We start from the raw sequence: 27,006 nt of genomic DNA on the forward strand, positions 1-27,006 counted from the left end.
GTTTAGAATGTACAAGAATTACTTCCTGAATACGCTGTTTTCTTCTCTGCATGTAGTTCATGGTATTTTCATCACTCTCAACTGTCTTCTTGTAGTATGCCTGACTCCAGATGTTAAAAGAATACTGACCAGATCAATTATCAGTTCCTTTATGCTTTTTAAAAAAATTGTACAAATGGTATCATACTATAGGTGCTCTTCTGAAACTTCCTATACTTAACACATCTCAAGGAAGCTTCCTGATCAGTCTTTGGCTGAGTTACATTTTGTAAAAGCTGTATAATATTTCATTTTATATTTGTAGCAGTTTAATAAGATTTTCAGTTTCTGGGCTTTTTTTTTTTTTGCTATTATATAAATGATGTTCAAGTGAATTTCTATGCACTGATACCTTTTTGCATATGTGGAAATATTCGTAGGATAATTCTTGATGGAATCGTTGGCTCAAAAGATAATATGCCTTTAAAAGAGTGATAGATGTCACCAAAACGCCCTTCTTTAAGGTCGTTTTCTCTATTAGCAGTAAGCTTTTTAGATGCTTATCTATCTTCACCATCATTGGGTATTAAAATTGAATACCTGCCTGTCTGATAAATGAAAATGGGATGTTACTGTTTTGACTGTCATTTCTTGTGTGAGTGAAGTTGAACGTTATTGACATAGTTTTTCTAAAATCTGTCAGTTTATTCATCTTTATCTTTCACTAGTTTTTAAGTTCTTTACATTTTAATGAAATTATCTCTTTGTTTTATATTGCAGATAGTTGTCTGCAGTTTATGGTCTTTCAACTTTGTTTTTGTTTATGGTGTATAGTATTTTTATACTATTTGCTTTTAACCACATATATTATAAGCTTCATAAGGGCCAAGACTGCATCTTACTCATCATTGTGTTCCCCGTCTTATCTAGCACTATGCCCTTTTGTGGGTGTTCTTAGACTTTAATAATAGTTGAATCCTTCCAAAACTGTAGTCTCTAGAAAACTAAAATACAATATTTTATACGGGTTAAATAAGTTGAAAGTTACCAATCATGAGCGTTTGTAATTAAAAGTGATAGTTCAATGGCTTAAACAAAAAATCCTCAGCATCTTTTATTTGTATGCTGATCAATTTGAATTGAAAGTCCTTGTGATGATCAAGGTGAAGTTAACAGGCACACTTACCACTCTAAATGTAATGGACAAATAATAAAATTGCTTGATATGACTTTATCAAAACTCTAAAGCAGTCTTCATATAAAGAGAAATAGCCAGCTGAGAAAACTATAGAATTTTCTTAAACTAAGCATGATCCTTTTTTAATATATAATCTTTAATCTATTACCTAGTCATAGAAAGGAGTGGACTTTTTCTTCCTCCCACTACCCATCTATTAAAGTGAATCAGATATAATCATGATTGTGTCAAAAGTTCAAAAGGGAAAATGGAGGTAAAATGAGCTGAATTGGCATTCTTCCCTCAACATTGTACCTGTAAGCTTGATATGTTGTTTCAGAGATTAACTTTATAGACTTCCGTACCCAGAAGTATGAAAATTCTTAGGGAACTCTTTTCACAAGCTTGATCTTAACATACTGAATAAAGAGAGCAGCTAATCCCTTTTGTAAGGTAATTTGAGAGGAGGGAATTCAAAATGTAAAATCTCACCTGCAGAAAACACTCTATTCTGTAAAGGCCTTTCTATCTTTAGACACTTACAAAGACTTCATATTTTAGTGTGGAAGGGTGAACTTGGTTAAAAAGCCAGTGGGTGAAATTAGAGAGAAATAATCCAGTGCTTTCTTTCTGGGAATTACCATCTTGCTCTCCAGGGGACCTAATTTTATTCCCTGTGGGTAATGAGAATACCCTTCTTGTACAGCAAGCCAGCATCTCTAAATATAAGCTTGACTTTTAGTATAATAAGAGTCTTGTTAGGTGCAATTTTGCTCTTAGTCATTAATACAATGAACAAATGTTGTGGTTACCTGGGAAAGAAAATTCAAGTGCTTTTAAACCTCTTGTGAGATTTGGTTTCATGCTTGAAATCTATACAGTGTTATGCCCAATAGCATCTGTAGAAGATTCCAAGCTATAAGGTGTACAACATAGAGAAGTTAATACATGTTGGAAAAAATTGAAACCACTACAAAACGGGTTTAAGGTCCTGAATAAAAAGCTTTTCTTTTACTAAATGACACTTACTAAGGCATTAAGTTTAACAAGTGACTGGAATTTTCTTAAGGGGAATTTTACGTGATGATGATGATGTCTCTGCTAAGAAGTCAGTCTTTCCTTCCAGTGGCACTTTTTCTTTGCAGCTTTAATACAGTTTGCGGTTCTACGAGTGCAAAGACCAGATAAAGAACAAAATATAATCTGACAGTATATAGTATTAAATAGCATTTTCAGTATATTATGGCATTAATTATGTTAGGTCATTTGCACCAACTTTGTGATATGTGCAATTAAAATCTGTTCTTGATTCTTTAAGTTTAGAATTTGACAGAAGTGGTCTTTCTTGTAAAGAACAGTATTCCATTCCGATGCAACCTTAAAGTACTGGGCCTTATGTTTTCAGTTCCTAAAGTTGCCCTCAGTCTGAAAGCTCTGGACCTTATGTGTATGACTCCTGATTTCCTGTTGATAGTAAGAGCACACTGCACTCTTTCTCTCCTGTTTTTTGGCTTTTTTAAGAAGACCATTAAAAATAATCGTCCTTTATTCTTTTCTTTCATTATGAAACTTCTAGTCATAATAACAAAATATTTTGTATTTCATTTCAAACTAGTAAAGCTCTGTTTCCCCTGTAAGCATTGTATACTAAACTGTATAGCAATCAGAGCTGGCTTCATCTCACTCCTGACATTTTTACCACTTACTGAAAATAGAAAAAATGACCTGTATTTATGTAAGTGACCTCAGGAAGAATGACATCCAAAAGCATATGTACAAATGTGCATTTAAAAAATTGTATTCTGGTATATGTAACATACTTTTTAACAGCTAAGCTTTATTAAAGGTAAAATGTCATCTTAATAACTTTTATGATTTTCTTAAGGTAACTGGGTTTGTCATTTTATCAGTTTGACAACAGACTCCCCCCTTCCCCCAGCTTGTTTGAAATCCCTGTAACATGCTTCAATTTAGGAGTGATTTTTTTTTATTTGTTTCAGACAAATCTGCCTATTTTCAAGCTAAAGGAATCTACCGTTAGAAGAAGATACAGCGACTTTGAATGGCTGCGAAGTGAACTAGAAAGAGAGAGCAAGGTAAGAATTATTTGTAGTGTTACCTTAAAGCAAAACATTCCAAATTTTAATGTTTAAGACCTCTCAGGAAAATAATCTTGAATAAAATGAGTAAAAGCAATTTCCCCCCCAAATAGTTTAATTTCATTTCCTAGGAGATGGGGAAGTGTGTAGTTTTTCCTTAGAACTCTTCCTTCTCGTGTCTACTTCAGTGGCCCACAGAGGCCTTTGCTGACTCACACTTACACGACACTTCTTAGAACTTTCTTGCTATTGCTTCCTTCCTTTTTCTCGTCTTCCTGTTCATTTTCTCTTCCCCCTTGGTAAGTTTCTCTTCTCAGTACATCTGCTATTGCATTGTATTTGCAGCTTTGTTTTTTTTTTAACTGACTCTACATTTTTTTTTATCATCATACATTTATATATAACAGAAATATCATAAACCAGCACTTATCTTAATCTGTATGATAGGTGCTAATAATCCTCAGATTCACTTTTTAAATGACGGCCATGATCTACCTTTAGGTTGCTACCTGCAGTTTTAGAACACTGTTACATATCCTGGTAAGAACTGTCTTCTCTTAGAAGAAAATTTGGTGGCTTTGGCTGCAAAATAGAGAAAACAAAGTCTCATTCTAATGTCTCTTACTTCAGCCCTACATCAGAATGACATACATAGCGTGGAGTCTTGCAAAGTACCCTCAGAATGATGAAAAGTACACTCAAAAGACTAGCTTGTGCTTCCTTCTGAAGCATACTAAGATAGAAAAAGAAGGAAATCTTTCCTAACCAGATAAATGTGGCTGGATACAAGAGCAACATATACAAGTCATAGCATTCCATCAAAAATGGAAAAATAGTTTTACTCTAAAGAATATCCAAGTATAAAATGTTTCCAAGTAAAACTGAAAGTATAAGGCCCATGTAAAGAAAACCTTAAAACTTCATTGAAAGGCAAAAAGAAGACCTTATAAACAGAAATACTACATTCCTGGTTTGGAATATTCACTTCAGAAGATTCATGTACTCTATAAATATTTGTGAGTTCATTCTATATGTTATGTGAGTTGCAGACAGAGCTGTGAACAAATGAAGGTCCTCACTTTTTTGGCACTTTATTGGGTAAGTCGGGGTGGTGGTGAAAAGGAAACCAGAAAAAAAATAGAAAGATTATATGTCAGGTGGTAATATGCTCTAAAAAAAAATCTAAGGAAAATAGAGAGTGCTAGTCTCATATAGGATGGTCAAGGGAAGGCCTCACTTAGAGCTGGCATTTTAGCAGTAGACCCAACAGAAATAAGGCAGTATCTCCTAACTTATTTATAAACTTGTGAAATTCTAATAGGAATCTTAATGGAGTTCTTTATAAGCCTGAAGATAAGACTTTTAGTATCAGAGAAAGTGCAAGAATAGCCAAAAATTATTTTTACCAGTGATTTAGCACCTGCAGACATCAGCATATGTTAAGGCTGTAGTAATTAAAACAGTATAGTATTGCTTTGTTGTTGTTGTTCAGTCACCGAGTCATGTCTGACTCTGCAGCCCCACGAAATGCAGCACGCCAGGCTTCCCTGTCCTTCACTATCTCCCTAAGTTTGCTCAGACTTCTGTCCATTGAGTCAGTGATGCCATCCAGCCATCTCATCCTCTGTCACCTTCTTCTTCTCTTGCCCTGTCTTTCCCAGCATCAGGGTCTTTTCCAGTGAGTTGGCTCTTCTCCAGTGAGTTGGCTCTTCACATCAGGTAGCCAAAGTATTGGAGCTTAAGCTTTGGTATCAGTCCTTCCAGTGAATATTCAGGGTTGATTTCCTTTAGAATTGACTGGTTGGATCTCCTTGTTGTGCAGGGGACTCTCAAGAGTCTTCTTCCAGCACCACAATTTGAAAGCATCAGTTCTTCAGCATTCAGCCTTCTTTATGGTCCAACTCTCACATCCATACATGACTACTGGAAAAACCATAGTTTTGACTATATGGACCTTTGTTGGCAAAGTATTGCTTTAGGGATGAGCAAATAGATTAGCAGAATGTCAGAGAATTGAGAAGCTAACCATGTGTTTATTGGAAATTTAGTTCATAACAAAGGTAACTTTGTCAATTAGTATAGAATAGGAATTTATATTCAGCAAATAGGGTTGAAACATGTGGCTGTTTGGGAATAAAGCTGTATAATTTGCTGTATATAAATTACAGATGGTTTGAATATCTAAATGTACAAAACAAGGAAGTTTTAAGTTACAAAGAAGAAATGTTTTATGACCATAGGGAGAAGTGTCTTTTTTCCCCCCACCTTTATTGGAGATATAATTGACAGATAACATTGTATAAGTTTAAGTTGTATAACACAATGATTTGATACATGTATATCTTATAAAATGATTACCATAATAAGGTTAGTTAATACATCTATCACGTCATTGTTTTGTTGGTGGTGGTGGTAACATTCAAACTCTGTTTCTGTTAGCGGATTTTAAGACTATAATACAATCTTGTTAACTGTAGTTACAGTGCTATAATAGATCTCTAGAAGACCCCTTGAAGAAGGGCATGGCAGCCCACTCCAGTATTCTTGCCTGGAGAATCCCATGGGGAGAGGAGCCTTCTGGGCTATAGTCCATGGGGTCACAGAGTTGGACGTGACTGAAACAACTTATGACAGCACAGCACACAGATCTCCAGAACTTACTCATTCTTTAACTGAAAGTTTGTACCATTCGACCAATATCTCCCTATTTCCCCTACCCTCCAACCCGTGAAAACAACTAATTTATTAATACTACTCTCTGTTTCTATGAGTTCAACTCTTCTAGATTCCACACAAAAGTGGGATCATATAATATTTGTCTTTTTCTGTCTGATTTATGATAAGAAGTATCTTGATAGGCTTTTGACTTTGCTTAACATAGTACCTGGCCTACTGGAGTGTTTAATAAGCATTCCATAAATGTATATGTCACTTTTTTTCATGACAGCTTTATTGACATAACTCACATGCCATACAATTCACCAGTTTTTACATTCATTTATTTTTGGCCCTGGGTCTTCATTGCAGCGCATGGGTTTCTCTAATTGCAGCGAACGGGGGCTGCTCTTTGTTGCCACGTGTGGGCTTCTCATTGAGGTGGCTTCTCTTGTTGTGGAGCACAGGCTTTAGGCTCTCAGGCTGTAGAGGATGGGTTTAGTTATTGTGGTGCACAGCCTTAGTGCTCTGCGGCATGTGAAATCTTCCCCAGACCAGGGATCGAACCTGTGTCCCCCACACCAGCAGACAGGTTCCTGTCCACTGTGCCACAAAGGAAGTCCACAACTCACCAGTTTAAAGTGTATTAATTCTTAATTCTTACCATTAAGTCTAATGGTTCTTAGTATATTCAGAGTTGTGCAACCATTACTACAGTCAGTTTTAGGACATTGTAATCTCTCTCTAAGAGAAACACCATACCCATTAGTGATCATTACTGATTTCTCCTCACCCAGCCTTTCACAACCACTAATTTTCTTTCATTATGGATTTTCCTGTTCTGGGCATTTTGTATAAATAGAAGCATAGAATATGTAGTCTTTTCTGTCTGGCTTTTTTCACTGAGTGTGTTTTCAGGGTTCATCCTGTTGTATTGTTAATCACTACTTCATTTATTTATTCTTTTGTATGGATATATCATTTTTTATTTACACATTTATCATTGGCAGACATTTGAGTTTTTCCTGCTTTCTGACTATTGTGAATAATGCTGCTGTGAACATTCATGGACAGGTTTTTGCATGGACATGTGTTTGTATATCTTAGCTATATAACTCTTGTATCTCTTGGGTATGCTCAAAATTCTCCAAGCCAGGCTTCAGCAGTATGTGAACCGTGAACTTCCAGATGTTCAAGCTAGATTTAGAAAAGGCAGAGGAACCAGAGATCAAATTGCCAACATCCGCTAGATCATTGAAAAAGCAAAAGAGTTCCAGAAAAACATCTACTTCTGTTTTATTGACTACGCCAAAGCCTTTGACTGTGTGGATCACAACAAACTGTGGAAAATTCTTCCAGAGATGGGGATACCAGACCATGTGACCTGCCTCCTGAGAAATCTGTAGGCAGGTCAAGAAGCAACAGTTAGAACTGGACATGGAACAACAGACTGGTTCCAAATCGGGAAAGGAGTACATCAAGGCTGTATATTGTCACCCTGCTTATTTAACTTATATGCAGAGTACATCATGAGAAATGCTGGGCTGGATGAAGCACAAGCTGGAATCAGGATTGCTGGGAGAAATATCAATAACCTTAGATATGCAGATGACACCACCCTTATGGCAGAAACCAAAGAATTAAAGAGCCTCTTGATAAAAGTGAAAGAGAAGAGTGAAAAAGCTGGCTTAAAACACAACATTCAGAAAACTAAGATCATGGCATCTGGTCCCATTACTTCATGGCAAATAGATGAGGAAACAATGGAAACAGTGAGAGACTATTTTCTTGGGCTCCAAAATCACTGCAGATGGTGACTGCAGCCATAAAATGAAAAGATGCTTGCTCTTTGGAAGAAAAGCTATGACCAGCCTAGACAGCATATTAAAAAGCAGAGACATTACTTTACCAACAAAGGTCTAGTCAAAGCTATGGTTTCTCCAGTAGTCATGTATGGATGTGAGACTTGGATTATAAAGAAAGCTGAGCGCCAAAGAATTGATGCTTTTGAACTGTGGTGTTTGAGAAGACTCTTAAGAGTCTCTTGGACTGCAAGGAAATCCAGCCTGTTAATCCTAAAAGAAATCAGTCCTGAATATTCATTGGAAGGACTGATGCTGAAGCTGAAACTCCAATACTTTGGCCACCTGATGCGAAAAACTGACTCATTACAAAAGACCCTGATGCTGGGAAAGGTTGAAGGTGGAGAAGAAGGGGTCGACAGAGGATGAGATGGTTGGATAGCATCACCGACTCAATGGACATGAGTTTGAGTGAGCTCCGGGAGTTGGTGATGGACAGGGAAACCTGGTGTGCTGCAGTCCATGGGGTCGCAAAGAGTTGGACATGCCTGAGCGACTGAACTGATATACCTAGGAGTGGATTTATGGCCATATGATAACTGTTTAACTTTTTGAGGCATTCCCAGACTGTTTTCCAAAGTAGCTACATTTTCCCCAACAGTGTATTAAGGTTCCACTTTTCTCCATGTCCTCACCAACACTTAGTGTTAGTAATTTCTTTATTATAGCTTTCTTAGCATGTATGAAATGGTGTCTCCTTGTGGTTTTCATTTTCCTGATGCCTAATGATGATCATCTTTTCAGGTACTTATGTATCAGCCATTATTTTGGTGGAGAAATTTTTTTTTCAGATCCTTTGCCCATTTAATTGAGTTTCTTTTATTATTGAGTTGTATATAGAATATATTAAAAAGAAGCTCTTAGAAGTCTCTTATTATATTTACAATTTGCAAAAATCTTATCCCATCCTGTGGATTGTTTTCACTTGATGATGTCCTTTGAAGCATAGTACTTCACTTCTAACATTAAATCAGTTTTTTATTTTGGGCATTTAACCTGTGTGAAAGTTGTATTTTCATTAGCATATTCTTGAAAGTCCCTTGGACTGCAAGGAGATCAATCCAGTCAATCTTAAGGGAAATCAACCCTGAATATTCATTAGGACTGATGCCGAAGCTGAAGCTCCAATACTTTGGCCACCTGATGCGAAGAGCTGACTCATTACAAAAGACCCTGATGCTGGGAAAGATTGAAGGCAGGAGGAAAAGGGGATGACAGAGGATGAGATGGTTGAATCGCATCACCAACTCAATGGACTCATTGAGTCCATTGGACTCAATAGGTTTGAGCAAGCTCCAGGAGATAGTGAAGGACAGGGAGGCCTGGCATGCTGCAGTCCATGGTGTCACAAAGAGTTGGACACAACTGAGCAACTGAACAACAAAATTGCTAAGAACAGTTAATCAAGTTGTTTTGTTTATATATTACTACTTCTACTTAAGATCTGTTATACTAGATGAGAAAGTTGGTGACATTTATTGTGTTTATTAGTCATTATGGTTTAATTTTTTAGCTTTTATTTCAGTATGTTTTTACTATATTATGCTGGCCAGATATCCTCCTGTCCTCATCTTGCCCACATATACATACATATCATCAGACTCCTGACTTTTTAAATTGGTGTGAGAATTCTAAGTAGATCTTTTCAGACTGCTTAAGCAAAAATAGTTTGGTGTTGAAGATCTTTGTTAACAAACCACTTATGATTTTTGTAGGTGATTAATCCTGTTGCCTACATCATCACCATCCAATTCAATGAGTATTTTGAGTATTAGTAAAAGTATGTCTCTGTTGATGATAATACACAGTAATCTTTAAATTCCATGCTAAATTCTTCCCTGAATTAATGGTGGTCATTTCTTTAATGCACTAGTTCTAGATTCCTTTTTTTAATAATAGCTTTATAGATATAGATGTTTTTCCCTGCCCATCATATAGCTATTTCTGTTGGAGCACAGCTAGTGGTCATAATTCGGTTTTCAGTTGTAGTTACCTGCAGGTTTCAAATCTTCAACTTGACAAATGCTTTTATAATATAAGGGAGAGACTTAAGATTGCTAAAGCAAACTTATGATGACAAATCTTTAGATGTCTTAATCACTGGCACCTGGGAAGAGTAGATCTAGGAAGGAATTACAAAGTTTATGTAGGGCATTGGTTTTGTGTTTCTTTTTTACTCTTTGTTTTTTGTGCATGTGTAAGAAGTTGTGTAATCTTTCCCTTTTTTACCTTGTTGAATTATTGTTTTAGGATAGAAACTCTTCATCAAGGGTTTTAGATTTTACCTCTTAGAATATGTATAATTTTATTACTGGTGTTTACTGTTTATATTTTTTCTTGTGTGAATTGTTTGCCTACACCTTTTCTCTGTTTTAATGTAAGATAAGGATTCACCTAAGTGGTTAGTCATTTAACAGATATTTGAACTTCTCTGTATGCCCAGCTTTCCTTAAAATAACCAGAAGAAGCCTGAGACAAGGGTCCGTGATTTGAAGGCATTAATAGGATAGATTGGTGGCTCTCCAGGAGGGGTAGTTTTCTCCCCCAGGAAGACATTTGACAGTGTCTGGAGACCACTGTGATAGTCACACCTATCTGTGTCGAGTGCCTACTGATGACAATCTAGTGGGTAGAGGTCCGGGATGCTGTTGAATAGGTATTCTACAGTGTACAAGAAACCCTTCCCCCCAGTACATTATCTAGTTCAACATGTTAATAGTGCCATGGTTGAGAAATTCTGGGATAGAGAACCTGACGAACCTGTGAAATAAATAGCTAGGTACTATTTAATTCAGGGGCATCCCAGGTGACTCAGTGATAAAGAATCCGCCTGCCAAGCAGGACACACAGGTTCAATCCTTGGGTTGGGAAGATCCCCCAGAGAAGGAAATGGCAACCCAGTCCAGTATTCTTACCTGGGAAATCCCACAGACAGAGGAGGGTTACCATCCATGGAGTTGCAAAGTGTCAGACATAACTTAGTGACTAAAGAAACAGCAGCAGCATTTAAACAAATATTTGAGGTCCAGGTAATTCCTAGAAGAGGGAGATCAGTCATAAGTTGTCCCTCAAGGAAAGCTAGGCTTTGACAGGGAAAATTTGGGATGTTCCTTTATTGTAGAAGAAGAAATGACAGGTCTTTGGGGAAAGGTAGGATAATGGGTTTGTGAGAAAGTTGATTGTTTCTTAGCCTAGTAATGCTGCTGCTAAGTCGCTTCAGTCGTGTCTGACTCTGTGCCACCCCATAGACAGCAGCCTACCAGGCTCCTCCATCCCTGGGATTCTCCAGGTAAGAACCTGGAGTAGGTTGCCATCTCCTTTTCCAGTGCATGAAAGTGAAAAGTGAAAGTGAAGTCGCTCCGTCGTGTCAGACTCTTAGCGACCCCATGGACTGCAGCCTACCAGGTTCCTCTGTCCATGGGATTTTCCAGGCAAGAGTACTGGAGTGGGGTGCCATTGCCTTCTCCGTAGAAGAGTGGCAACAAGTAGTAATTATTGGTTATTTTGTCATTACCTCAAATGCAGGCAGGAAAGATTATATGCAGATAGTGTGAAGTGGAAGAAATTGACCACAGAATTCTTATCTGCCCATGCCAGAAAGAACATTGTTAATATTTTACTTCCTCATTTAATTGGGAGTTCAGATCGATCTCTACAATTACCATTGTAATAAAGCAGTGTTCTCGCCAAGCAACATCAAAACTGTTTGAGGGGCATGGTAGCCTTTATTTCAGTGTTGCTTATTCCCTTTGTATACTTGTGCTTTGGTAAGTCCAGGAAAAATGAAAATTAAGCCATTGAGGAGCTTTGGCCTGATGGACTATTCTGACATTTTGTTTATCTTGCCTCCAAAACACTAAATCATTTTTCAGTGTATTTTTATTGAGTCCCTTTTATATTATTAATTAATTATAAATTATTTATAATTTACATTATAATTATAATATAAATACATTATATATATTTATATTATGTATATTTAAACTAGTTTGACAGTAGGATAGCTCTCATAGTGAAGATATACTTTGTCTTCGTGTTGTGCTCTACAAATTTTCCCATTTCAGCCAGCATGTTGTTCAAGAACTTTCTTACCATGTTTTAGGTTGTAGTCCCCCCACTCCCTGGGAAGGCATTTTTGCGTCAACTTCCTTTTAGAGGAGATGATGGCATATTTGATGACAATTTCATTGAAGAAAGGAAGCAAGGGTTGGAGCAGTTTATAAACAAGTAAGTGCTTTCTGTTCCTCAAGGTCTAAGAGTGCATAGTGTTCTGAGATTCTTTAGGTGACTGCTAGTAATTTTTTTTTTTTTGCTAGTAATTTAGATATCAAACTAATACTACTTTTTCCTTTTGGTCATCTTCTAACTTTTTTGTATCATTTAAACAAAGTAAAAATATATAACAAATTGAATATTATGTGCTAAATATTAAACTTACGAGTGATATGAGTATCTTTTTGTTGATCTGAGTTTTGTATGTTTTTCTTGGTTAATTTATGCCAATTACATATAAAATTACAGCAGTTAAAAAATAGTTTTACTTATGATTCTTTTTGATTTAAGGTATGTTCTAGCATGAACAATACACTTGCAGTCATTTTGTTTGCAGATGGAAGGTATTATCAGCATGTCTTGTGTAAAAGCTGCACATTTTACATTTTCATGGCAAAATATATACTTTTGAAAATGTAAAAGATTGTATCATTTATCTTTTACTTTAGAAACTTCTAATAAAATCAACCTCTAGCTTTTTTTATTCCTATTTAAGATACAGTGTTTTGTTTTGTTTTGTTTTGACTGCACTTCTCAACTTGCTCAATCTTAGTTCCCCAGCGAGGGATTGAACTATTAGTTTCCCCAGCAGTGAAAGCACAGAGTCCTAACCACTGGACCACCAGAGAGTTCTCTAAATATAGCCGTTTTTTAAAAGCCAAAATTATAGGAAGAGGTATGCCTGCAAAGGGCTCACTGTAATTGTGCATTTGGCCTTAAGTTTGGCCACATAAAGTCAAATCCTAGAGAATACTGTTGTGTGAGCTTATTTATTAGCAGTACTTTTTTATCTAGTAATTTGAAGATCTGTGAGTGGTAAACAGGGAAAGTTACACAAAGCCCTTAACTTTTAGTTATCTGATATAGCACACAACCTTCATTGTCTACTTTCTTTTTGGAAAAGGCAGTGCTAGCTTGGAAGTTTTTAAATTCTGAAATAAAGTCTGGTTGCCCAGTCTGGTTTTATATTTGTTCTGATAGAAACCTTGAAAAGCAAGCAAAAAAAAAAAAAAAACAAACCCCAAAATTGCACATTTGTGCTTGTTTCTTAGTATATGGGGATTTTATTGAACTTGTGATCCTATATCTTTTTCTTCTTTAAAATGTATTCTTTGAATCAATGACATTGTTTCACTTTTAACATTAAAATTCATTTAGGTTTCTTACGAATTCACCAACTAATATATAAAGAAGCTATCTGGGTACATATTGCCAGAGACAGTGTAAAGCTAGTGATTAAATGTTTTCTAAATTACCCTTACAGACAGAAGGAAAGCAAATATATAGTTACTCACTAGATAGACCATAGCTCTATGGGCTGTCCAGAGTAACACTGTTACTAAATTGTTCATGTTTCCTAATCTTAAAATGTGTATGTTTGGTCCCCCTGCCCTGCTTTTATAAAAATTGGACTGAACTTGTATTTTTTATTTCTAGGGTCGCTGGTCACCCTCTGGCACAGAATGAACGTTGTCTTCACATGTTTTTACAGGATGAAATTATAGATAAAAGCTATACTCCATCTAAAATAAGACATGCCTGAAATTTCACAAGAAGGGGCGGGGAAAAAAAAAAACTTTCCATGACTTAATGATTCATATGCACCAGTGAAGAAGTTCTAACTAACTTTAGCATGCTGCACAAAAAACTGGTATAATATGCCTTCAGTATACTAACACTCATACGCTCAATTTTGTTTTGTTTTGTTTTGGCAGTTGACAAGAAGTTAATTTGCTTTAGTGAAAAATCCCTCATTCCAACCTTTCTATATAAATAGCTCTTTCTTGCTGTTTTAATGTGGTATATACTCTAGCTTCACAAACCTGTTGCTCCAGTATAACCTGCAGTGTCCTAACTAAACTTACTCACTTGGTCTTACCTGCAGTTTTTTGTGTCTTGTTTGCTTCTTGAATCCAATTAATAGAATATTTCTCTTACCCCTTTTTAATATGTGGTGTCACTTGACCTAATTTATGTGTGGAAGCACTACACATTGGTTTCCAGTACCCTACACGTAAGATACATGCTTGTATGCAGAGAGTATCTCCCTTCAGGCTTGTAATACCCTTCACATGGAAGATCAATGAGGGAAATCTTTATATTCTGTATAAAAACAAAATCAAATTTATATACTAAAATCATTTGTCTAAAAATTTAAGTTGTTTTCAAATAAAAATAAAAATGCATTTCTGATATGCACTGATTGTGTTGCCTCTGGTTTTTCTTTTCTCTCTTCAGAAGGCTTTCCTACTTAACTCACTTGCTGAGAGGGATTATTTACTAATTATATACTTCTCATTCCTGTAACTCCATTCCTCTTTAAACAGTGGTGATATCAAATATTCTACTACCCTTTGAATGGAGGTATTTTCTTTTACACAACAACAACAAAAATGTGATGTACTAGAAAAAGCATTCCTTAAAGCTTATTGAGTCATTATGAAGCACTTTGTGTATTTGGAAAATGCTCTTATAATCTGAAGTCATTCTATTCAGAAATCCTTTTAAGATAAGTCAGTAGCATGCCTCCTATTTTTCAGAAGAATTTTCTTCCTAGCTCATCTGAGTGACTTATTTAAACAAACTTAGCAAGAGTGTAATAACATTTTCTTAGCAGATCCATGCTTTCTAATTTGGTTTAGGAAGTGGCACATTTTCTCCTCTTCTCCTCTAACCAAGGGAGAGGGCCTCAAACAGTGTTCTAGCCTGACTTGTATAACCAGAAAATGCAGGAAGGATTCCTTGCTGCCTAACTTGTGTTGCAGCCAGAATGTGGTCTCTAATTTGAATCTGTACTATATCTGGTGGTTTGGAGACCCATTGTGACCTAGAGTTAAACTCCAAGGTAAGGAAGGTTTTCCCTCACACTCCAGATGTGTCCATTTCAGAGAAAACCAGCTTAGGCCTTGGCCTAATACCCAGGATGTCCCCCAAAGCAGATCGCTGTCATAGGAAGAAGTCAGAGCTGCCCTAGTATGTTTTATTGCTTATATATGTCACAGTTGCATAATACTGGACATTTCAATTACTGTAAATTAAGGTAGAGAATAAATAGCATGTGAATTGTGTTTCACTGAGAGCAGTAAAAGGTGGTCAGTAACATCAAAAGTTTTCGGTATGTAGTAAAATTGAAAGTTTTTGGCATGCAGAACAGAGTTAACAGTAGCTTTGCTAAACTCAGTAATTCCTCCAAAGTATGGGTGATTTTGCCTCCTGGGGAACATTTGGCAATATAGCAAGACTTTTTTGGCTGTCACAACCGGGAAATGCTACTGGAATCTAGCAGGCAGAAGGTTAAAGATGCTACTAAACTCCATACAATGTACACAGGACTGCTTCCCACAACAGAAAAATGTCAACAGTGCTAACGTTTCTACTCAGTGTGGAATTCTTTTGATTTTGATCATTTATAGACAAGAGAATAGTGTGATTTAGGATTGGTTGTACTGGCCTTGCTTACTTTTATTTATTTATTTATTGGCCTTGCTTACTTTTAATCTCTATAATTTCCTTAGGGCAGGCATGCTTTTAGAAAGTTGAAGGTTTAAAGTCAGATGAAAGGTGATTTATTCTAGGTAACGTGTTTTTACCTAATGTAGGAGGATATATCTCACTGTTGTTTCTTAAAGAACTGAAACCATGGTCTGCATTAAAACAATATCTTTGGACTTCTATAGTGGTACAGTGGTAAGAATCTACCTGCCAATGCAGAAGACACGGGTTCAATCCCTGTTCCCAGAAGATCCCACATGTCGCAGAGCAACTAAGCCTGTGAACCACAACTGTTGAAGCTTGTGTGCCTAGAGACTGTGATCCACAACAAGAGAAGCCACCACCACAAGCCCACACACTGCAACCAAGAGTAGCCCCCACTCACCACAACTAGAGAAAGCCCACTCAACAGCAATTAAGACCCAGCACAGCCAAAAATAAAAATTTTTTAAAAGCTCCAAAAAAACTACACCACCTTTAACCCTATGAACTAAAAGTGCAGGTGCTGTCAACTCAGGTAACAGACGTTTCTAGAAGCCCGTAAAGAGTCTTCCTAAAAGAAGGTGAATTGGCAGTGAGTTATGCAGCAAGAGTCTCCAGCTCTGTGTCCTCTCAGTAAATTATCACCTTGTCCCAACTTCTGCCAGATGTAAAATTTCAACAGCAGTGGTACTATTGGTAACTTAACAATTGTTGAAGACCAAATGTAAAATCCACAGAACAGCAGTTCCTGAGACATATAAAGGATAATGATAGTTAGCTAATGGCAGTGGGAATCACAGATGAAGCATTAGCCACAGCAAATGATACCACTAAGCCCCTGGCAGTTCCTGAATAGGTTTATCTGGTATTTGGTTTCCTGCTGGGCAGTTCTGCTGTGGTGACCCTCAGTAGTGATGATGACCTCTGGGCTGGATACTGGAGAGCATCTTCTTTTTATTACATCCTTTTTTTTTAACTCAGCCCTCTCATTAAGGGCCATTCCTGTGCTTCAGCTTGCTTTGCCCGTTTTGGATGAATATAGCCAATGAAAGGAGAAGGCTCCTCGCCCGTAAGTCTTTACAGATAAAATTTGTTTAAGGTGTGGATGGACAGAGAGCTTAGCACACTGCCTGGTTTATAGGTTAACTGCTCTGAGTGCTCAGTTCAGTCGCTCAGTCATGTCCGACTCTGTGACCCCATGAATCACAGCACGCCAGGCCTCCCTGTCCATCACCAACTCCCGGAGTTTACCCAAACTCCTGTGCATCAAGTTGGTGATGCCATCCAGCCATCCCATCCTCTGTCGTCCCCTTCTCCTGCCCCCAATCCCTCCCAGCATCAGGGTCTTTTCCAGTGAGTGAACTCTTCGCATGAGGTGGCCAAAGTATTGGAGTTTCAGCTTCTGCATCAGTCCTTCCAGTGAACACCCAGGACTGATCTCCTTTAGGATGGACTGGTTGGATCTTATTTACAGTCTTCTCCAACACCACAGTTGAAAAGCATCAGTTCTTCGGCATTCAGCTTTCTTCACAGTCCAACTCTCACATCCATACATGACTACTGGAAAAACCATAGCCTTGACTAGACGGACCTTTGTTGGCAAAGTAATGTCTCTGCTTTTGAACATGCTATGTAGGTTGGTCATAACTTTCCTTCCAAGGAGCAAGCAAGCATCTTTTAATTTCATTGCTGCAATCACCATCTGCAGTGACTTTGGAGCCCCCCAAAATAAAGTCTGACACTGTTTCCACTGTTTCCCCACCTATTTCCCATAAAGTGATGGGACTAGATGCCATGATCTTAGTTCTCTGAATGTTGAGCTTTAAGCCAACTTTTCCACTCTCCTCATTCACTTTCATCAAGAGGCTTTTTAGTTCCCCTTCACTTTCTGCCATAAGGTGGTGTCATCTGCATATCTGAGGTTATTGATATTTCTCCCGGCAATCTTGATTCAGTTTGTGCTTCTTCCAGTCCAGCGTTTCTCATGATGTACTCTGCATAGAAGTTAAATAAGCAGGGTGACAATATACAGCCTTGATGTACTCCTTTTCCTATTTGGACCCAGTCTGTTGTTCCATGTCCAGTTCTAACTGTTGCTTCCTGACCTGCATATAGGTTTCTCAAGAGGCAGGTCAGGTGGTCTGGTATTCCCATCTCTTTCAGAATTTTCCACAGTTTATTGTGATTCACACAGTCAAAGGCTTTGGCATAGTCAGTAAAACAGAAATAGATGTTTTTCTGGAACTCTCTTGCTTTTTCGATGATCCAGCAGATGTTGGCAATTTGATTTCTGGTTCCTCTGCCTTTTCTAAAACCAGCTTGAACATCTGGAAGTTCTAGCTGTGATTATTAGAATATACAAGTGTTTGGACTGGGAAACAAGTTAGAAACTATTTTAGGAGGATAGAGTATGTCTTCCTTGATAGTTCCTTTATGATCTCTGTCATACAATTCCTTATAAAGTAAATAATATTGTCCTTTACAGATGAGAAGACTCATGCTCTGCAAGCTTAAGTAATATGCCCAAGGTTACCCAGGATGTTATGGCTCTAGATTAACACTAGAAAGATGTCTGCCTCTAAAAGATATGCCTTGGTGCACTTCTTTCTTAGGACCAGGCCTGTGACTTGGTACCTACCCAGCCTTTATTTAATGCTCAATAGATGTACTGATTGAGTGACAGGGTGAATTTCCAGTAACATTTCCAGGGTCCTCTAGGATAAGCATGAGTGAATGTGAATTGGTTTTGTTTTTTAGTGTGATTGTAATTGTAAGTATAAAAAGTGCTTTGGGGCATGCAGAGGTAACTGATCAGAAGTATCTTACACTCCTAAACTTAGCTGTGTACCACAATTACTGTTTAAGACTATCCAGGTTTTTTTTGTTTTTTTTTTTAAAGCTTCGCAGGTAATTCTGAAATAGCCATGTTTGGGCACTTAGCTAGAAGGCCCTTTGATTTCCTGGAATTTGGTTTGATTTGATCTTAACCTGACTAGATCATTATGAAAAGAAATCAGGAAATTAAGAAAAAGTCAGGACTTATCTTGAGAAATTACTTTTGTAAATCTTGATTTATAGTAAATGAAGTTTGCCTTATTCTGACCTTGCTAAGAAAATAAGACCTTGATTTTGGAGACCAGGACAATTTGTTTAAAAGCCCAAAAGGAAGTTTTCAGGGTGCTGGAAACCTCACCACAGATGCCTTTTAGAATGAGTGACATAAATGGAAGTGACTCAGCAAAATCAAACAGCAACACTAAGCATTTTACATGAGCAAAGTGTAAACATACACAAGAGGTTAACAAAGGCCCTTTCTCAAGAAACTCAGTCTTGCTAGGACACTGTCATGAAAAGACTCACAAGGTACAGACAGAAGACACGGCAAATGTGAGGAGGGAAGGGACACATGAGTTCAAGTGGAGGGAGGGAAATGGTCATTTAAAATAAATGCCACTTGAGTTTCAGCCCCAAAGTGTAAAAAGCTTGAAAGTGGCATCCTTGGCTTCACAACAAGGAAAAGCTCGACAAAGTGAAAAAATCAGTGACCCACCTTATCTTAGGCCCCCCCATCAGAGAATGGAGGTTGCAGAGCAAACCTCCACCCTCAAATCTGGAATGACATGCTCATCTAGACAGACATGGTCAAAATCTGTTTACCTCTGAGCAGGAACTGCTAGTCACAAACTGGTAGGATCACACATACTGTGATACCGAATTTGTGGAGGTTGAGTGTGACCTTCCCAGGTGGCACTGGTGGTAAAGAACCCACCTACCAGTGCAGGAGGCATAGAGACATGGATTTGATCCCTGGGTTGGAAAGATCCCCTAGAGAATTAAATGGCAACCAACTCCTGTATTCTTGCCTGTAGAATCCCATGGACAGAGGAGCTTGGCGGGCTACAGTCCATAGGGTCGCAAAGAGTTGGACACAACTGAAGCGACTGAACGTGCACACACAAGTGTGGTCTAGCATGAGAGTAACTCCTGGAGACCACAGTCTTAGAGGGGCCCCCACATGTACCTAGGCTGGACCTCCAGGAACCCCACCAGATTTCCACAGGGAAGATCAAGACAGATCCCTTATGTCTCTGACAGGAAGAGGAGATGAATAATCAGTGTGAAATACCAGAATCTGCTTTGTTACAAAGGCCCGTGCGTGTGTGTGCTCAGTCGCTTCAGTTGTGTCCAACTCTTCGGAGCCCGTCAGGCTCCTCTGTCCATGAGATTCTCCAGGCAAGAATACTGGAGTGGGTTGCCATGCCTTCCTCCAAGGATCTTCCTGACCCAGGGATTGAACCTGTGTCTCCTGCATTGCAGGCATTACCGCTGACCAACCAGGAAAGCCCGTTACAAAGGCCTATCCTCCAGGATAAGCCTTTGCCAGAGCCTTATCCCTCCCTGATGAGGGAAGGGCATTCCTCCCACACCTCTAGCCTTCCTATCTTACCTAAAGGAAAAATAAAACATGGTCAACAGAGGTCAAGACTTTAAGGAAATGCTGCAGCCAGAGAAGGGAGGAAACGGGGAAGGGGGAAGCTGTGCCACTGGAGACACCTGTGAAGGCCGCAGGCCCACTGGACCCTGGACATCTAGGAACTATAGAATGTGCTCTTGCCTCCCACTGTAGCACCACACCACACCAGGGCTCCAGTATAACAGTGGATTATAGCTGAAAGCTGTCAGACAGACTCTGAGGAGGAAGGAAACCTAGAGTTAAGAAAGAGAAAAGCATAGAAACGAGTAATTTGAAGCCTCTGGTACCTAAAATCAGAGCAAACATTAAACAAGTCCACTCCCTAGCCAGATAATCATAAATCTTAAACAGAGAAGGCCCATTTATTTTAGTTTCTATTATCTAGTGCAACATATGTGGCTTTCAACAAAAAATTCCAAGGTATGCCAAAAAACAAGAAAAACATTCAGAAGAAAGAAAGCAATCATCAGAACCAAAGTCATATATGCTACCGGAGTCAAATACGACATTGGAATTATCAAACAGAGAATTTAAAATAACTGATTAATATGTTAAAAGTTTTAATGGGGGCGGAAACATTCAAGAACAGAAGGGTAATGTAATTAGAGAAGTAGAAACTTTAAGACTCAAAGGAAATACTAGAGATCAAAATCACTGTCATAAAAATGAAGAATGCCTTTTAATGGGCTCATCAGTAGACTCAACATAAAATAAGTGCATCTTAAGATATGGCTCAGATGGTAAAGCGTCTGCCTACAATGCGGGAGACTGGGGTTCAATCCCTCGGTCGGGAAGATCCCCTGGAGAAGGAAATGGCAACCCACTCCAGTATTCTTGCCTGGAAAATCCCATGGACAAAGAGCCTGGTAGGCTACAGTCCATGGGGTCGCAAAGAGTCGGACACGACTGAGCGACTTTCTTTCTTTCTTTCTTTCTTTCTTTCTTTCTTTAAGATATATCAGTAGAAACTGCCCAAACTGAAACACAAAAAGTAAACAACAGATAAACAACAAAACTTCCAAAAACTGTGAGATCATTGCAAAAGGTATAACACATGTGTAACTGGAATACCAGAAAGGACAGAGCAAAATAAATATTTTAAGTTCTAAATGGCTGAGAACTTACCAAACTTAAAGACAACAAACCACAGATCCAAAAAGCTGAGAAAATACCAAGATAAATTCAAAACAAAACAGCACAGGCATATCATATTCTAACTGCAAAAAAATCAATATGAAAGTGAAAGTCAGACATGTCTGACACTTTGGGACCCTGTGGACTGTATAGTACTGGAATGCGTAGCTGGTCCCTTCTCCAGGGGATCTTCCCAACCCAGGAATCAAGCACAGGTCTCCTGCATTGCAGGTGGATTCTTTACCAGCTAAGCCACAAGGGAAGCCCAAAAACACTGGAGTAGGTAGCCTATCCCTTCTCCAGGGGATCTTCCTGACCCAGGAATTGAACCGGGATCTCTCACATCACAGGTGGATTCTTTACCAAATGAGCTATCAGGGAAGCCTGCAGAAAACCAAAGACCAAAAGAAAATCTTGAATGAAGCCAGAGGGAAAGAGTAAGATAAAGGAGCGCTGGTTTGACAGCTTTTGATTGACAAAATTATCGAGGCCAGAGGTGGTGATATTTGATCAAAGCTGAGTTCTTAACCTGATGTCTGAATTTGGATAGGAAAAAAAGTTGCATCTTTATATTTAGTTTTCTCTAACTGAAACGTAGCATTTTTTCATTATGAAAATAGGAGCAAACCAGAGTAGCAGTTAAGCATAACTTGTGATTGTCACCAATTTAAAAATGCAGATAGGTTATATCACATACAATGCTGCAGATCTTGAAATATTCTGTTTGAAAACTACTGTAGTGATTAGACCCATACCGAGATCTTATTTAATGTGTTAAAGAAAGGCACATATTTTTCACAGGTTAAAAAAAATACTTGAATAAATGTATTTCAACAAATGGGTTTCTTTTTGTATTCCTATGTGTTTTATGCTTTTATCAACATCTGAGTAGGGATCTTTGGCACAAAAAGGTTAGGAACCCTCGGTATAAAAAATTTGGAACCCTCCTGTCACAGAACATGATTTCGATGTGCTTAAGACTGCATGGCATGGGATGGGTTCACCTGGTGGTCATACATGAGAGGGAGACTGGGAAACAACCAACCATCGATTGAGAGCTTAGGTTTCAGCCTGGGCTTTTCACATCTATCACCTCACTTAAACCTCAAAATGTTATCCTCGTTTTACCAAAAGAAGAGCTGAGACAGTATAAGTAATTTGTCCAAGGTCACAGAGCCAGAAAAAAGTAACACTGGGATACATATCCAGGTCTTTCTGATTTTAAAGCTTGTGCCTGTGCAATGCTGTCTCCCATATGGATTGCACAGACTGTTGGCAGTCAGGCCAGGGCCCAGACCAGAACATCCTCCCCGACAGCTGGAGCCTCCGGCCTCCTGGGCAGCATTGTCCCTTGTGCTCACACGGTTGCCTTGATGCCAGTGTTGTTATCAAAGAGGCCAGTGCAGGCAGAGACTCATTACTGTGATCTAAAAGAAAGCTAAACATTTTAAGAAAATTTGGTTATAAAACTGGAATGGTCATCCCTTCTTGGCACACGTAGACACTGCTGCTTTGTCATTACTTAGCTTTCTCGGTACATTTCCTTTCCTTTCTGGCTAGATTATACTTTAATCCAGTTGTTTTCATGTTCAGTAAATCCAAACCATGTTTAACCGGTTTATTCATGTGAAGAGTCTCTGAGGTGAAGAAAGTTTTGTCTTTTCAACCACACTGGGGATTTGCTGTCTTCTTTCTGCAAAGGGATTTTCCTGGACCTGTAATCTGAACACTTTGACCTGCTGGGGTTTTTTTTTTTCCCCCACTATGAGCAAATTTGTTAGGCTTGACCCTTTGTGTGCTGGGGAGCAGAAACAATGGCCTTCTGTGAATATCCTCTCCTGAGGACAGTAGTGACTGAAGTTAGGAATGTTATTCATTTGCTATCACTTCTTCAGGGCCTTGCTGCTTCTGCCCATAGCAGCCACCCCATGTGCCTTGGCTGTACCCTTCAGAATGGACCCACATTCTGTTGGCAGCATTCTAGAGAAGTTTGTTCATGAATATTTTGGAAGTTGACAGTCTGACTTAAACTGAAGTAAACCGGTCTCTCAGACAACAGTCTGTGTTGGTGAAATGACAGGCCCTCATACGCAGTGTCTGGCAGGAGGCTAAATTGGCACACCCTTCACGGAAGGCAATTTGGCAATAAGTATCAAAACTATATGCCCAGGAATTTCACTTCCAGGAATTTATCTCACAGACATACTTTGTGTTTTGAGAAATGATATTTATACAATATAGATATTTTCTTTGTTTATTAATTAAATATCTCAAAACAAGCAACATTAGTTGCCTGGTTGGGTGGACTGGGTGGATGCCCCAAGGATGAGGAGGTGAGAGGAAAAAGCTTTTCTATTTTGGAATAATTTCAGATCTACAGAAAAGCTGCAAAGGTAATACAAAGAGTTCCTGTGTACCCCATCACTCAGTTTCCCCTTATCTTATATGACCAAAATGTTTTGTCAAAATTAAGAAGCCAACCTTGGTACATTACTATTAACTAAACTCCAAACTGCCTTCCACCAGCTTTTCTACTAACATGCTTTCTGCCCCAGGATCCCACCCAGAACACCCAGTACATTTATCTGTCATGTCTCTCTAATCTCTTGTGCTCTGTGACATGTATACATACCCTTTAGAACTTTTTGGATCTGTATCATATGACTATTAACTATTCAAGAATAAGTAAAATTTTTATATGAACTAGACTCATAAACTCATATGACATTAGAATTATAAGGAATCTTAGAAGCAATTCCATCCAAGCCTCTCATTTCTCAGATGCAGGAAGGGACTTGGCCAAGGCCTCCCCTAACAGCAGACCCAGAGCCCAGGCTAAAAACCAAGAGGTGAGCTGAGGACTAGTAGAAAGGGGATAAGCTTTAAAGTCACTCAGACTTGGCTTCAAATCCCAGCTCTGTATCCTTGGGCCAGCGCTCTTTTGTCTGGATTCTTTTGTTCAACATAACATTTTAAAATTCAATCATGTTGTGCATGTGTCAGTATTGCTTAAAAGACCAAACAAAGGAAAAAACAGTTCTTTAAGGGAGCAGTCATGATTTCTAAGAATTTGTTGAGAAAATGTGTTGGGACTTCCCTGATGGTAAGAGTCCACCTTCCAATGGGATGCAGGTTCAATCCCTGTTCAGGGAGCTAAGTTCCCACGTGTTTTGGGCCAACCCAGGTGCCGCAGCTAAGACTCAATGCAGCCAAATCAATAACTTTTTTTTTTTTTTTAAAGAAAATGTGTTTTCCATCCTTGATCTCTGTTTTGCTGTTCGTTTTGTTTTGACCACACTATGCAGCTTACAGGATGTCAGTTCCCTAATCAGGCTCTGAATCTGGGCCATGGCAGTGACAGCCCAGAATCCGAACCACTAGGCAACCACCAAACTAGAGCTCTAGTTCTTATGCAGAAATATGACACCACTGGCCAGACTTTCTTCCCTTCCTGGGAGCATGCAAGCACATTGAGCCTTGGGGTCCCAGTACTGCCGAGAGGGCAGCACTTGGAAGGAGCCCTGGGAGATGAGTGAGAAGAAAAGTATCCTGATAAACACACTAACTCAGTAGACACATTCCGAAGCAGGGGACTGGTCTTTTATGTGGACTGCAAAATTCAGTTGTAGAATCTGGGGAGCTTCTGGGTTCAGAGCAGCGGTGTGATCTGACTATTTTAGGCAGATGCAGCACCTGCCTAAGCCTATGGTGCTGGGACCACCTGCGTCAGGATTGTCAAAATGCAGATGCCCAGGCCCCACCTCACACTTGCTGAATCCCAATCTCAAGAAGTGGGAACCAGGAAACTACATTTTAACATTTTCCATGGGTAATGTTAAACATTTTAACAATATTTCCATGTCGTTCCATATAATATAAATTTATTTTATTAAACATTTGGGTTAATAATTATCCAAAACAGTGAAAGAGGAAAACTATGGCATACTCCAAGTATCAGAATTATTATGCAAGCACCAAAAGGAATTCTGAAGTTTCACAGATACTCTAAGAATGCAATTGATAGAATGTTAAGAGTAGTGTCAGAATGGAAAATATGTTCACTGATTATGTTAAAATATATAGGTGTATATGTAAGAACTAGAAAAAAAAAGGTAAAAATAAAAATGGTGTAAGGGAGGTGGAATTATAGATAATTTTCCCCTCCAAATTTCTTGTATTACTATCAAATGAAAGTTACTTTTAATGTTATATTTAATTCAAAAATTACTACTCCTTCACCTCTGGCCCACCTACATGTATGTATGAGATATTCCACTAGACACTGTGTGTAGCAGAAACTGAATCAGCCCCCTAATCCTCCCAAGAGGGAAAAGAGTCTCAGGGCCACCCTGATCACCAGCTCCCAGTATGCAGGAGGAAGCCTGGAGGCAATCTGGGTGGGGTGATGGGGCACAGAGTATGACTGCTCCATGCTCGGCTGCTACTTATGGGGTTCCAAGGTATCTCTAAGGCTTCCCAGGTGGCACAGTGGTAAAGAATCCACCTTTACCCGGAGGCCCGGGTAAGCAGGAGACGTGGGTTCAATCCCTGGATTGGGAAGATCCCTGGAGGCAACCCACTCTAGTATTCTTGCTTGGAGAATCCCATGGACAGAGGAGCTTGGTGGGCTACAGTCCATAGGGTTGCAAAGAGTCAGATACGACTGAGTGACCAAGCACACACAAAAGGTATCTCTAAGCAAGGGTTTTACAGAGGAGGAATGTGTCAGTCCCTCAGGCTTGACAGCCTTAACCTCACTTCTGAACTACAGATAATCCTGACCGACTGCTCCTCCCTGACAAGACTCAAGTTGCCCAGTGTATAAAGAATCCACTGATCTTTCCTATTCCTCTCTTCAGAACCTGAAGAGACCTTCCTTTCAACTGCAGAGAGCCTGGGGTAGGCAAGGGGTAGCCTGAAGCACTGCTAGCAAAGAACTGGTTTCCTCCCTTTGATATTCAGGGCAGATGACGCTGGGAGCTTACTGACCCCTGGGGAGCTGGTCACAAAGAGCTGAAGGAGTCAGTTCAAGGAGGCATAGCCCTTCCCTGAACACCAGCTCTCCCCTCCTCCAGCCTGCTCACCGCCCCTGGATGCCCTGCTCCGAATCACAGGCTGCTGCCAATTACAAAAGCACTCTTAACTCTGTTTCACAGCCCCTTGATTGATAGCACTGGTGAGTGAAATTATAAGCCTTAATGATCACGTTAATTTCTGGGGAAAGGGAAGCGGTCAGAAGAGGTTCTCAATCATAAGCACCACAATCAGCTGGGTGAGTTCAATGACAGGCCAGAGCAGGGATAAAGGGGAAAGAATTAACTTTTTTAAAGGTCACCAGTGTGTAGGGGGAGCGCAACCAGGCATGAGGAACGAGGGACACAGATGATCCGGGAGCCTGAACGTGACTCCAGCCTCAGGTCTCCCAACCAAAGACCACATCAGGGCTTTTCATCCTTAGCTCCACACAGGAATCATTGGGGAGTTTTCAAATACCTGGACCCCGCCTCAGAGATTCCGGTGTACTTGCTCTGGTGTGGATGCAGCCTAGGCCCTGGGCATTTAAAAGCTACCAAAGTGATTCTATGTGCAGCCAAGATTGAAAACTACTTGTCCAAATGAAAGGATTTGGTGAGCAAGTAGTCAAGGTTGAGCACCTTTGGAAATCCAATCAATCTCATTAGTTGGTGCCCCCAAAGAGGAAGGGAAATTAGGTATCATTAAGTCTAGTGCTCCTTTGCACAGATGAAAACACTGATGTGCAGAGAGGTTAACTGACTTGCCCGAGATCACATTGGTCGTAACTAGAACCCAAGTCTCCTCACCCTGGCCAGCCCTGCTTCCACCAGGCTCATGGCTGGGTCAGTGTGAAGATACCCTGGA

General features: G+C 39.2%; 1 protein-coding gene across 1 annotated transcript in view; it reads left to right on the top strand.

The window, feature by feature from the left end:
* The window catches only part of SNX3 (sorting nexin 3), a 47,279-nt gene extending 33,036 nt beyond the window's left edge, over window positions 1-14,243 (top strand). Inside the window, exons 2-4 of the mRNA XM_027551273.1 lie at window positions 3,157-3,252; window positions 11,875-11,999; window positions 13,482-14,243. Of these exons, the coding sequence (XP_027407074.1) occupies window positions 3,157-3,252; window positions 11,875-11,999; window positions 13,482-13,587 (327 nt within the window). The 3' untranslated portion in view covers window positions 13,588-14,243. The remainder of the gene's footprint in view (window positions 1-3,156; window positions 3,253-11,874; window positions 12,000-13,481) is intronic.
* The last annotated feature ends 12,763 nt before the right edge of the window (window positions 14,244-27,006 follow it).

Source organism: Bos indicus x Bos taurus, chromosome 9 (genome assembly GCF_003369695.1).
Source record: "Bos indicus x Bos taurus breed Angus x Brahman F1 hybrid chromosome 9, Bos_hybrid_MaternalHap_v2.0, whole genome shotgun sequence".
Lineage (NCBI taxonomy): Eukaryota > Metazoa > Chordata > Mammalia > Artiodactyla > Bovidae > Bos > Bos indicus x Bos taurus.